This window comes from Heptranchias perlo, unplaced genomic scaffold (assembly GCF_035084215.1).
Source record: "Heptranchias perlo isolate sHepPer1 unplaced genomic scaffold, sHepPer1.hap1 HAP1_SCAFFOLD_44, whole genome shotgun sequence".
Classification (NCBI taxonomy): Eukaryota; Metazoa; Chordata; class Chondrichthyes; order Hexanchiformes; family Hexanchidae; genus Heptranchias; species Heptranchias perlo.
In genome coordinates, this window is record NW_027139453.1 from 7,570,345 (window position 1) to 7,583,617 (window position 13,273).

Genomic DNA, 13,273 nt, shown 5'->3' on the forward strand with positions numbered 1-13,273 from the left:
TCTCTCTGTCTAATGATATCTGGTCATCATCCTGTCCCCAGCTCTCTCTGTCTAATGATATCTGGTCATCGGCCTGTCCCCAGCTCTCTCTGTGTATCGTTATGAGGTCATCATCCTGTCCCCAGCTCTCTCTATCTATCCATATCCGGTCATCAGCCTATCCGCAACATTCTCTGACTAATAATATCCGGTCATTAGCCTGTCCCCAGCTCTCTCTGTCTATCGATATCCGATTACTGGCCTGTCCCCAGCTCTCTCTGTCTATCGATATCCGGTCATCAGCCTGTCCGCAGCTTTGTCTGTCTAATGATATCTGGTCATCATCCTGTCCCCAGCTCTCTCTGTCTCATGATATCTGGTCATCGGCCTGTCCCCAGCTCTCTCTGTGTCTTGATATCAGGTCATCAGCCTGTCCCCAGCTCTCTCTATCGATCGATATCCGGTCATCATCCTATCCGCAACTTTCTCTGCCTAATGATGTCCGGTCATCAGCCTGTCCCCAGCTCTCTCTGTCTAATGATATCCGGTCATCGGCCTGTTCGCAACCCTCACTGCCCATAAAAGTCCTATCTGCACCCTGTTCCCTGTCCTTGCAGCCTATCGATGTCCGGTCTGTAGCCAGTTTCCTGCCCTCATTGTCTTTCGATGTCCGGTCTCCAGCCTGTAGCCAGTCCTCATTGTCTTCCGATGTTCGCTCATTATTGTGTTCTCACCCCTCAATGTCTATCGATGTCCGGTCAATAGCTTGCTTCCTGCCTTCAATATCCCACTTTAATCCGGTAACCATAGTTAAAGAGGACCCCACATCCCAGAATTGAGTGGAACAGCCCTGAGAAGGACACTCTAACATTTGGAATTTAATTACTGAATGAACACAGCAGAGTGAAGGACCTCACCAAAACAACATGAGATCTAGATGAAGGAACAACAACATTGCTCTGAGAATACAGCTAATAATTTTCATTAGTTTATTAATATTATCAAAATTGTGCAGTGTTTGGGTTTTCCAATTCAATCCCAGCACTAAATGTATTCCCTCACAATAGGGACTGAAATCAGCTGTCGTAATCTGTTTGTTCAGATAAGTAAAACTAATTTGAACGATGCTGCAACCTCAAGTCCCCAGTGATATACAACAGTATATAAATTAAAGGCTCTGGGAAAGTATCGCCTCAGAGTTTAAACCAGAAAGATTGCCTGCAGCATGAAGGGACAGATCACTTCACACTGAAAATGGGTGCAACAATTTACAGCGTCGAGAAAATATACTACATGATCCTTGCCGTCATTGGTGTGCCTGGTAAGCGAATATAACCATTTAAGTTGTGTCAATCTGTGAGTGAGCTGTCCTCTGGTTTTACTCTGTAATTGATAAAGTTATATGCTTGTCTAGTGGTGAGCATTATACAGTTAGCGGTACAGTGATATCATTTCAATAAATCAGATGTCATATTTGTTCACGATCCTTACCTTATCTCAATATAAATATTTCAGCTGAAGTCTCATGGTCGAGTAACAGGATCAAATTATTACCTTTAGTGGATGGTTGTGGAAATTTAAGCTGCATTCAGTGCTGTCAAATGTCGGGGGATGTTTATTACTCAGAGCGTCTGTCAAAGCAGAATTTTACTGAGTGTGGGTCACTAACAGGAGTGGAACACCTGACCCCAGTGACCATTTATTACTAGGAGTGTGTGTCAGTGTAGAATTGTACTGAGTGTGGGTCACTAATCGGAGTGGGACACCTGACCCCAGTGACCATGTATTACTGGGAGTGTGTGTCCGTGTTGAATTGTACTGAGTGTGGGTCACTAATCGGAGTGAGACACCTGACCCCAGTGACCATGTATTACTGGGAGTGTGTGTCCGTGTTGAATTGTACTGAGTGTGGGTCACTAATCGGAGTGAGACACCTGACCCCAGTGACCATGTATTACTGGGAGTGTGTGTCCGTGTTGAATTGTACTGAGTGTGGGTCACTAATCGGAGTGGGACACCTGACCCCAGTGATCATTTATTACCGTGAATGTCTCGCAACTATTTATCAATGTTGGTCCGAAGAAATACTTCCTCGCATCTATACTAAAGTTGCCCAATGATACTCCTGATTCTGATTCCTCCAGTCTTGCAGCATTGATGCATTTGTTAATTTTGTCCCGTCCTCACTTTCCTTATCGCTAGATTTATCTTATCTGGTGCTACTCGGTCGCATCTGTGATGTCTAATTTTGAGCCTGAAGAGACTGTGCCAAATTCTGTCTGGATTTCACACAGTGATCTAAGGAGGGTGCAGACTTACATTTGGTCTAACTGCAGGCAGACTCATTTTTCCTCCTTTCTCAGAAATAATTCTCGAGTCATAGCTGGACCTCCAATATTCTCTGTGGCTCTGATCATTTCGCTTCCTTCATTTAATCTCCTATTGAGCTTCAGTATGAATGATGTTAGTTTATTGCATAGAATTACATCGAATCTACAGCGCAGGGACAGACCATTCGGCCCAACAAGTCCATGCCGATGTTTATACTCCACACGAGCATCTGCCCTTTCTATTTCATCTCACCCTATCAGCATATCCTTCTATTCATTTCTCCCATATGTGTTCATTTAGCTTCCTCTTAAATACATCTATGCTAATCGCATCAACTACTCCAATCTGCCATAATGCGGTCTACACGCAATACTTTCAAAATCCTGAAATCAGACCAACCAGAAGCAACCGACCAAGGTAAACCTGTGAAATTTACGCCTAGTCTCGGGAATGAGATAAGTTGTCTGAACACAGGTCCACTTTTACAGCCTACACTTGCACCCTAACCAGTCACACGCTAACCAGTTACACTGTAACTAGTCACATTCTAACTAGTCACACCTTGAACAGCCACATCCTAACCAGACTCACCTTTACCAGTCACAGCCTAACCAGACTCGCCTTAACCAGTCACACGCCAAACATTCACACCCTAACCAGTCACATCCTAACCAGACTCACCTTTACCAGTCACAACCTAACCAGTCACACCCTAACCAGTCACACGTTAACCAGTCACACCCTAACCAGTCACACGCTAACCAGTCACATTCTAAATAGTCACACCTTAACCTGTCACACCCTAACCGGTCACATCATAAACAGTCATATTCTAACCAGTCACATTCTAACCAGTAACTTTCACACATCAGTCTTCTCCATCCAGCATCATAGAATCAAAGTGAATACAAACCTGATAAAAGCGCAGAATACCAAAGACCAAATCCCTTCCCTTTAACTCATTAACTCACACTGTACACAATCCTAATAACGAAACCCCATCCCATTCACTCCTACTGTACAGAATCCCAAACACCAAACCCCTTCCCATTCACTCCCAGTGTGCACAATCCTAATAATTAAACGCCTTCCCATTCACTCCCGCTATACAGAATCAAAATGGACAAACCACTTCTCATTCGCTCCCACTGTACAGAATCGCAATAATTAAACACCTTCCCATTCATTCCCACTGTACAGAATCATATTGACCAAACCCCTTCCCATTCACTCCCACTGTACACAATCACAATGGCACAAACCACTTCCCATTCACTCCCACTCTCCAGAATCAAAATCACCAAACCCCTTCCCATTCACTCCCACTGTACAGTAACATAATGGATCATATCCCTTCCCATTCACTCCCACTGTAAAGAATCAGAATGACCAAACCCCTTCCCATTCACTCCCACTGTACAGAATCACAATGACCAAACCCCTTCCCATTCACTCCCACTGTACAGAATCACAATGAACAAACCCCATCCCATTCACTCCCACTGTACAGAATCACAATAACACAACATCTTCCCATTCACTCTCACTGTAGCGGATTCCAAAGGACGAAACCCCTTCTCATTCACTCCAACTGTACAATATCCCAATGACGAAACCCCTTCCCATTCACTACCAGTGTACAAAATCCCAATGACCAAACCCCTTCCCATTTACTCGAAATGTACATAATCACAATGACCAAACCCCTTCCCATTTTGTAAATGGGAAGATGTTTACTCATTGGGATTATATACATTGGGAGTGAACATCTTCACATTCACTCCCAATATATATAATCCCAATGACCAAACCCCTTTCCATTCACTCCCACTTTACAGAATCCCTATGACCAAACCCATTCCCATTCACTCCCACTGTACAGAATCCCAATGACCAAACCCCTTCCCATTCACTTGCACTGTACACAATCCCAATGACACAACACCCTCCCATTCACTCCCACTGTACAGGATTCCAAAGGATCCAACCCCTTCCAATTCACTCCCACTCTAACGAATCACAATGACCCAACACCTTCCCATTCACTCCCACTGAACAGGATCCCAAATGACCAAACGTCTTCCCATTCACTCCCACTGTGCAAAATCGCAATGACCTAAACATCTTCCCATTTACTCCAACTGTGGAGAATCCAAAAGGGCCAACCCCTTCCCATTCACTCCCAATGTACAGAATCCCAATGGCCTAACACCTTCCCATTCACTCCCACTGTACAAAATCACAATGTCCTAATCCTTTCCCATTCCCTCCCACTGTACAAAATCCAAATGACCAAATATCTTCCAATTCACTCCCACTGTGCTGAATCCCAAAGGACGAAATTCCTTCCCATACGGCTCCCACTCTACAGAATCCCAATGACCCACTCTTCGAAGTCCCAATGACCAAACCCCTTCCCATTCACTCCCACTGTAACGAATCCCAAGGGACCAAACGCCTTCCCATTCAGTCCCACTGCACAGAATCAAAATGACCAAACATCTTCATATTCACTCCCACTGTACAGAATCCGAAAGGACCAAACCCATTCCCATTCACTCGCACTGTACAGAATCGCAATGACGCAACACCTTCCCATTCACTCCCACTGTATAAGATCCCAAAGGAAAAACCCCTTCCAATTCACTCCCACTGTAACGAATCTCAATGGACCAAACGCCTTCCCATTCACTCCCACTGCACAGAATCCCAATTACCAAATCCCTTCCCATTCACTCCAACGGTATAAAATCCCAAAGGACCAAACCCCTTCCCATTCGTTCCCGCTGCACAGAATCCCAATAACTAAAACCCCTTGACATTTACTCCCAATATATCGAATCCGAATATGTCAACCCACTTCCCATTCACTCCCACTGTACAGAATCCCAATGTGTCAAACCCCTTCCCAGGCACTCTCTTTGAACGGAATGCCAATGGACCAAAGCGCTTCCCACTCACTCCCATTGTATGGGATACCAATGAGTCAAACCTCTTCCCACTCACTCTCAATGGCCTAAACCCCCTTCCATTCAATCCATTGCACAGATTCCCAATGGAATCAGAATATCATTTGAACTGCACCAGCAGAAACAAATGTTAACTATTTACAAACAGATGAACAGCAGGAAAGCAGTTTTACAGTATTCAAATGTTGTTTATAATGACTTATTCTTTCCCTGTGTATAGTTACTGCAAACACATTAGTTTTGTTGGTGCTTAATAATCCATTTTCCCCGATGCGGTCCTGAGAGTTTCTGGTTCATGAGTGTTGAAATTTATAACCTTGCTATTCCACAGACTGAATATTGGGCAGTGGTTATTGATTCGCCCACTTGTGTAACTGATGAAGTTTTATTCAACCTGTTCTTATGCTTGATTCAGAGTCTCTACACATGCAACCTGCACCGATCCATGCCCTTAGCTCAGTGAGGTGTGTTCCTGTGAGGAGAGACACGTATTGCTGAAGAACAAACATATTGGGTTTCCATAATACAGAGATCTGTCGGGCAGTAAATAATAAATTAGTAAACTCTTAATAATGAAAAAAATAGTGCACTGCTTCAATAAATTAATCACTTCAATATCTGCAACATTATAAAATGACTGGTGACTGTGATTAAGTGATACTCATGTTGTTTAATGACTGCTGACTGTGATTAACTAATACTCATGCTGTTTAATGACAGATGACTGTGATTAACTAATACTCATGTTAGTTAATCACAGTCACCAGTCATTAAACAATACTCATGATGTTTAATCAATTTGTTCAATTATTATTTGAGATTGCTCAGTTGCTCTCGTCTCGAATCTCTCGCCCTTCTAGTGGATCTGAATCTTCCATCCATTAATTCGTTCTGACCCGACTCTCAGAGGACACACGACACTTCGTTGTCTGAGGAGACTGTTCGGCTCCAGATTTTCATTTTAAAAATTAGAAAAATTGAAAATAGGAGCAGGAGTAGTCCATTCGACCTTTCGAGCCTGCTCCGCCATTCAATATGATCATGGCTGATCCTCGATCTCATCACCATATTCCTGCTCTTTCCCCGTACACTTGGATGCCTTTTTGTATCTAGAAGACTATCTAGCTCCTTCTAAAGATATTCAGTGAGTTGGCCTCCACAGCCTTCTGTCGTGGAGAATTCCACAGGTTCACCACCCTCTGAGTGAAGAAATTTCTCCTCATCTCAGTCCTAAATGTCCCAGCCCGTATTCTGAGACTGACCCCCTCGTTCTAGAAACCCCAGCCAGGGTAAAAATCCTCTCTGCATCCATTCGGTACAGCACTTTCAGAATGTTATATGTTTAAGTGAGATTCCCTCTCATTCTTCTAAACTCGAGTGAATACAGGCCAAGTCAACCAAATCTGTCTTCATACGACAGTCCTGCCATCCCAGGAATCAGTCCGGTGAACCTTCGCTGCACTCGCTCTAAGCAAGTATATCCTTTCTTAGGTAAGGAGACGAAAACTCCATACAATACTCCAGTTGTGATCTCACCAAGGCCCTGCAAAACTGCAGTAAAACATCCGTGCTCCTGTACTCAAATCCTCTTGCAATGAAGGCCAACATACCATTTGTCTTCCTAACTGCTCGCTGCACCTGCATGTTTGCGATCAGTGACTGGTGCACAAGAAATCCCAGGTCTCTTTGGACAGCAACATTTCCCAAACTATCACGATTAAAATATACTCTGTCTTTATGTTTTTCCTTCCAAAGTGGATAACTTCACATTTATCCACATTATACTGCATCTGCCATGTATTTGCCCACTCACTCAACTTGTCTAAATCGCCTTGAAGTCTCCTTGCATTCTTCCCACAACTCACCATCGCACCTAGTTTTGTGTCCTCACCAAACTTGGAAATATTACACTTGCTTCCCTCATCCAAATCATTGATACACATTGTGAACAGCTGGGGCCCAAGCACCGATCCCTGAGGTACCCCACTGGGCACAATCTGCCACCCCTTAAAAGACGTTTTTATTTCTACTCTCTGTTTCCTGTTTGTTAAACAATTTTCAATCCATGCCCTGGATTACCCCCAATCGCATGTGCTTTAATTTTGCACACTTATCTCTTATGTGGTACTTTATCAAAGGTCTTCTGAAAATCCACTGGTTCTCCCTTATCTATTCTACCAGTTACATCCTCAAGAAACACCAGTAGGTTTGTCAAATATGATTTCCCTTTCATGAATCCATGTTGACTTTGTCTAATCCCGTTGATATTTTCTAAGTATCCTCTTAACACATCCTTTTGTGTCAGAATCTAGCATTTTCCATATTACTGATGTTAGGCTAACTGGTCTGTAGTTCCCCGTTTTCTCTCTCCCTCCTTTTTTTTTAAATAGTGGGTTTACATTTGACAATCTGCAGGAACCGTTCCATAACCGATAGAATTTTGGAAGATGACAACTAATTCATCCACTATTTCCATGGTTACTCTTTTAGAGCTCTGGGATGCAGGTTATCAGGCCCAATAATTTCTCCAGCACTATCTTTTTACTAATTCTAATTTCCTTTGTTTCCTCCTTCTCACTAGTTCATTCTGTCTTCTTCCGGGAAGCCAGAACCAAAGTATGTGTTTAATTGCTCTGCAATTTCCTTGTTCCCCATTATAAATTCTCCCGTTTCTGACTGTAAGGGACCTAAATTTGTCTTAACTAATCTTTTTCTTTTTACATACTTGTAGAAGCTTTTACAGTCCACTTTTATGTTCATTGCAAGTTTACTCTCATACTCTATTTTTCGCCTCTTACTCAATCTCTTGGTCCTTTTTTGCTGAATTCTAAACTGCTCTCAATCCTCAGCCTTGCTACTTTTTCTGGCAACTTTATATGACTCCTCTTTGAATCAAATACTATTCTTAATCTCGTTTGTTAACCATGGTTGGTCCGCTTTTCCTTTTGTGTTTTAGCGAAATTTGATTTCTACCCCTTTCATTACTTCGCTCTTGTCCAAAGACCAGTAAACCCGTGCTCCCCTCAAACTCACACGGGATGGGATCACACCTGCCAGACAGCAGACACCGAAAACTTACCCCCAACCTTCCCCCGCTGGTATATTGCGGGGGCCTCACTTCTAGTCTATTGGTTGAGTTTCCTTTACTTACTCTTCCGCTCAAACTCCTCGCCCTCTCATTACGTTTTATTTTATTTCACTTGCATCTATTTCCTTCACACAATGCACGATCATTTTTTTTTTACACATTGAAATGATAAGACCTTGCTTTCATATACAACAAAACATTTCCCTACTTTGGGCAGGGTTCAGGGTTAGGACGCTAAACACAGTGACTCTGGGCTGGGAAGGAAGAACCGTCTCAGGTTCCAGCTCATGAACACTGTGCAGTAACTCTGCCGCAACGTGCAAGTGTATGTGGTGAGAACACTAGGATATGCCCACACTTATATAATTACTGTCCGAGATGAGGAGAACACGGATATCACCACACACTCAGAATTACTGACTGAGACCAGGAGAACACGGGATATCCCCACATCCACAGACTCACTGCCTGGCCTCAGGAGAACACTGGGACATCCCCAAATTCACATGCTTATTCTCTGCGCCCAGCACGACGCTGGGATATCTCCACACTCACATCCTTACTTTCTGTGCTCAGGGGAACACTGGAACATCCCCACACTCAAAATAAATGTTGTCTGTGCTCAGTAGAACACTGAAAGTTCTACAAATCCATATGCTCACTGTCTGGGTCCAGGACAGCACTGGGATATCCCTACATTCACATACTCACTGTCCGGGCTCAGAAGAGTACTGGGATATCTTTACACTCGCATACTTACTGACTGGGACCAGGCTGGGCAGGTGGAAGGAGTATCATTGGGAGAGCATTTTGGTTGTAGTGATCACAATTCAGTTATTTTTAGTGTAATAATGGAAAAAGGACAAAGATAGAACTGGAGTAAAAGTTCTCAATTGGGTTTGGCGAACCTTACTATTCTAAGACGTGATTCAGCAAACGTGGACTGGAAAGAGCTACGTGAAGTAAATCAATGTCGGAACAGTGGGAAGCATTCAAGCGGAGATTCAAGGGGTTCAGAGTAAAAATGTTCCCACAAAGAAAACGAGTGGGGCTTCTATATCTAGAGCCCATTGGATGTCAAGGAGCATACAGGGTAAGATAAGGCGGAAAAGGAAAATTTATGGCAGACACCGAGAACTCAAAACTAGAGAAAGCCTTGAGGAGTATAAAAAGTGCATAGGTGAAATTAAAAAGGAAATTAGGAAAGTAAAGAGAGGTCAAGTAAAATCAAGCTGTTGTTGTGACTGGAAGGATGTTTCCAGTGGGGTTCCGCCGGGCTAATTACTATGGCCCTTGTTTTCTGTGGTATATATTAATGATTTGTACTTCAATGTAAGGGGCATGATTAAGAAGTTTGCTGATAAAGCCAAAAATTGGCCGTGTGGTTGATAGTTAGGTCAAAAGCTGCAGACTGCAGGAAGATATCAATGGACTGGTCAGGTGGGCAGAAAAGTGGTGAATGGAATTCAATCTGGAGAAGTGTGAGGTAATGCATTTGGGGAGAGAAAACAAGGCAAGGGAATACACAGTAAATGGGAGGATATTGAGAGGTCTAGAGGAAGTCAGGGATCTTGGACTGCATGCCCACAGATCCCTGAAGGTAGCAGGACAGGTAGATAATCTGGTTAAGAAGGCATATGGAACAGTTTCCTTTATTAGCCGTGGTATAGAATACAAGAGCAGGCAAGTTATGCTGGAACTGCATAAATATTGGTTGGGCCACAACTTGGGTCCTGTGTACGGCTCTGGTCATCACATTACGGGAAGGATGCAATTGCACGAGAGAGGGTACAGAGGAGATTGACGAGGATGTTGCCAGCACAGTAGAATTTTATCTGTGAGGAAAGATTTGAGAGGCTGGATTGTTCTCTTTGTATCAGAAGAGGCTGAGGGGTGATTTAGTTAAGGTGTATAAAATTATGAGGGGCCGAGATAGAGTAAATAGGAAGGGCCTAATTCCCTCAGCAGAGAGGTCAATAAACAGGAGGCATACATTGAAAGTGATTGGTGGAAGGATTAGAGGGGAGCAGAGGGGGGACAAAATAGCCAGACGGTGGCGTGGGTCTGGAACTCAGTGCCTGAGAGAGTGGTAGAGGCAGAATCCCTCAACTCATTTAAAAATGACATGGATGTGCAGCTGAAGTGCCGCGACCGACAGGCCGACAGAGCAAGTGCATGAAAATGGGATTAGGCTCGGTGGCTCGACCGGCGCGTACAAGATGGGCCGCATGGCCTCCTTCCGTGCCGTAAATTTTCAATAATTCTATCAAAAGACTGGGATACCCACTCACTGACACATTACTGTCTGGGCACAGGTAACAATGGGATATCCAAACAGTCACACACTTGCTGTGTGGGCTCAGTTGAACACTGGGATATCATCACACTCACATATTTACAGTCTGAGCTCAGGAGAACAATGGGGTGTCCCCACACTCAACTACTTCGTGTCTGGGCTCAGGACAAGAATGGAATATCCCCCACGCACAAGTTATTTTATTCGTTCATGGAATGTGGGCGTCGCTGGCAAGGCCAGCATTTATTGCCCATCCCTAATTGCCCTTGAGAAGGTGGTGGTGAGCCGCCTTCTTGAACCGCTGCAGTCCGTGTGGTGACGATTCTCCCACAGTGCTGTTCGGAAGGGAGTTCCAGGATTTGGCCCAGCCACGATGAAGGAACGGCGATATATTTCCAAGTCGGGATGGTGTGAGACTTGGAGGGGAACATGCAGATGGTGTAGTTCCCATGTGCCTGCTGCCCTTGTCCTTCTAGTTGGTAGAGGTCGCGGGTTTGAGAAGTGCTGTCGAAGAAGCCTTGATGAGTTGCTACAGTGCCTGCTGCAGATGGGCATACTCACTGTCTGAGATCAGGATAGAACTGTGATATCTCCACACTCACATACTTACAGTCTGGGCCCAGGAGAACACTGGACTATCCCCACACTCACATGTTTACTTGCTGGGCTCAGAGAGGAAGTATTAAGGGGTTTAGCATCTTTGGAAGTCGATAAATCGCCAGGCCTGAATGAAATGTATCCCACGCTGTTAAAAGAAGCAAGTTAGGAATTAGCTAAGGCTCTGACCATCATTTTCCAATCCTCCCTGCTACAGGCGATGTGTCCAAGGATTGGAGGGCTGCTACCGTTGTGCCGTTATTTAAAAAGGGAGAAAAGGATAGGCTGAGTATTTATAGGCCAGTAAGTCTAACCTCGGTTGAGGGCAAATTGTTGGGATCAATTCTGAGGAACAGTGTTAATCGTCATTTAGAAACGCACGGATTAATCTAAAACAGTCAACATGGATTTTTTTAAGGGATTGTCGTGTCTGACTAACTTGATTGACTTTTTGAGGAGATAACAAGGAGGGTCGATGAGGGTACTGCGTTTGATGTAGTATAAATGGATTTTAGCAAGGCGTTTTACAAGGTTCCACACGGCAGACTGGTCGGAAAAGTAAAAGCCCATGGGATCCAAGGGTAAGGGTCCTTCCTGTCCAATCTATCCCTTGAAGCTCGGCTGAGGAGAAAACACGCGATAACCCCACACTCACGTACTTACTGTCTGGGCTGAGAGCACTGCAATATTGTAAAACTCATATAGTTAATGTGTGGGCTCAGTCACGGAGAATGGCCCGTTGAGTTTGTTCAGTCATTTCCAATCTCTTTTCCTTCTCTTTCTTACAGTTAATTCAATTGCGATTGTGATCCTATCCCGGGGAAAGTGCCGTCTCTCCACCTGCACCACTCGCTACCTGGTGGCGATGGCAGGGGCGGATCTACTGGTCATTATCAGTGAGGTTGTATTGACTCGGATCAATTATTATTATTTCCCAATATGTTTCCTGGAGATTACCCCTGTGTGTAGTGTTATCGCTGTCCTGGCTCATGCAGCCACAGACTGTTCTGTCTGGTTCACCGTCACTTTCACTTTTGATCGATTTGTGGCCATTTGTTGCCAGAAGCTGAAAACTAAATATTGCACCAAGAAAACTGCGGCTGTGGTTTTAGCGACAACCTGCATACTGCTGTGTTTGAAAGGCATTCCCTTCTACTTGACGTTTGAACCTGTTGAGATAATCGACAATTTACCATGGTTCTGTAATTTAAAAACAAGCTCTTTTACCGATCCCGGATGGGTGAGCTTTAACTGGATTGATACGATTTTAAACCCATTGCTCCCATTCACCTTAATTTTGTTGCTCAACGCTCTGACAGTCAGACACATTTTAGTGTCCAGTCGGGTTCGTAAGGGACTGAGGGGTCAGAGCAAGGGAGAGAATCGCAATGACCCAGAGATGGAGAGCAGGAGGAAGTCTGTGATTTTGCTCTTCACAATATCCGGCAGCTTCATACTTCTGTGGCTGACAACTGTTGCAGATTTCTTATATTATAACATTGCAGGAACAAGTCCCCTAGATTATAATTATTCTTTATTTGCCTTTCAACAGGTCGGATATATGCTTCAGAATTTATGTTCCTGCACAAACACATTTATTTATGCGGTGACTCAGTCCAAATTCAGAGAGCAGTTCAAAAGCGCGGTAAAATATCCGGTTACCTTAATTACCAAATTAATTCATTATAATAATAACTGAGCCCAGCCCAGGAGTGATACTGCGTGTTTCCAGTGAATGAATCTCATATTTATCCGTGGGCTTCCCTCCCCTGAATTGCAGCAAGAATCGCTCGTGACCTGGGATGGGGCAACCATTGTGTTTAGGCGCATTACCCTTTTGATCGATAGGTCCGCCATTCAGTTTTGTGCTAACGTCACTCTTTTGATTGACAGTTACGCCATTCTGTTTTGGGACGACTTCACTCATTTGATTGACGGGTGCACCATTGTGTTTAGGAAGACCTCACTCCTTTGATTGACGGGTGCACCATCGTGTTAGGAATACCACGCTCT

General features: G+C 44.0%; 1 protein-coding gene across 1 annotated transcript; it reads left to right on the forward strand.

Moving 5' to 3' along the window:
* The first annotated feature begins 1,233 nt into the window (after window positions 1–1,233).
* On the forward strand, window positions 1,234–12,959 carry LOC137312911 (probable G-protein coupled receptor 139). Its single transcript, XM_067979286.1, has 3 exons — window positions 1,234–1,300; window positions 6,484–6,525; window positions 12,049–12,959. Exons 1-3 carry the CDS (start codon window positions 1,234–1,236, stop codon window positions 12,957–12,959), a joined length of 1,020 nt encoding a protein of 339 aa, XP_067835387.1.
* The last annotated feature ends 314 nt before the right edge of the window (window positions 12,960–13,273 follow it).

Excerpts from the sequence above, each read along its gene's own strand:
- LOC137312911 (XM_067979286.1), top strand. The coding sequence starts at position 1,234 with ATGGGTGCAACAATTTACAGCGTCGAGAAAATATACTACATGATCCTT. Across the intron at positions 1,301-6,483 it reads TGCCGTCATTGGTGTGCCTG|TGAAGAAATTTCTCCTCATC; the intron begins GTAAGCGAATAT and ends CCACCCTCTGAG. Across the intron at positions 6,526-12,048 it reads AGTCCTAAATGTCCCAGCCC|TTAATTCAATTGCGATTGTG; the intron begins GTATTCTGAGAC and ends TCTTTCTTACAG.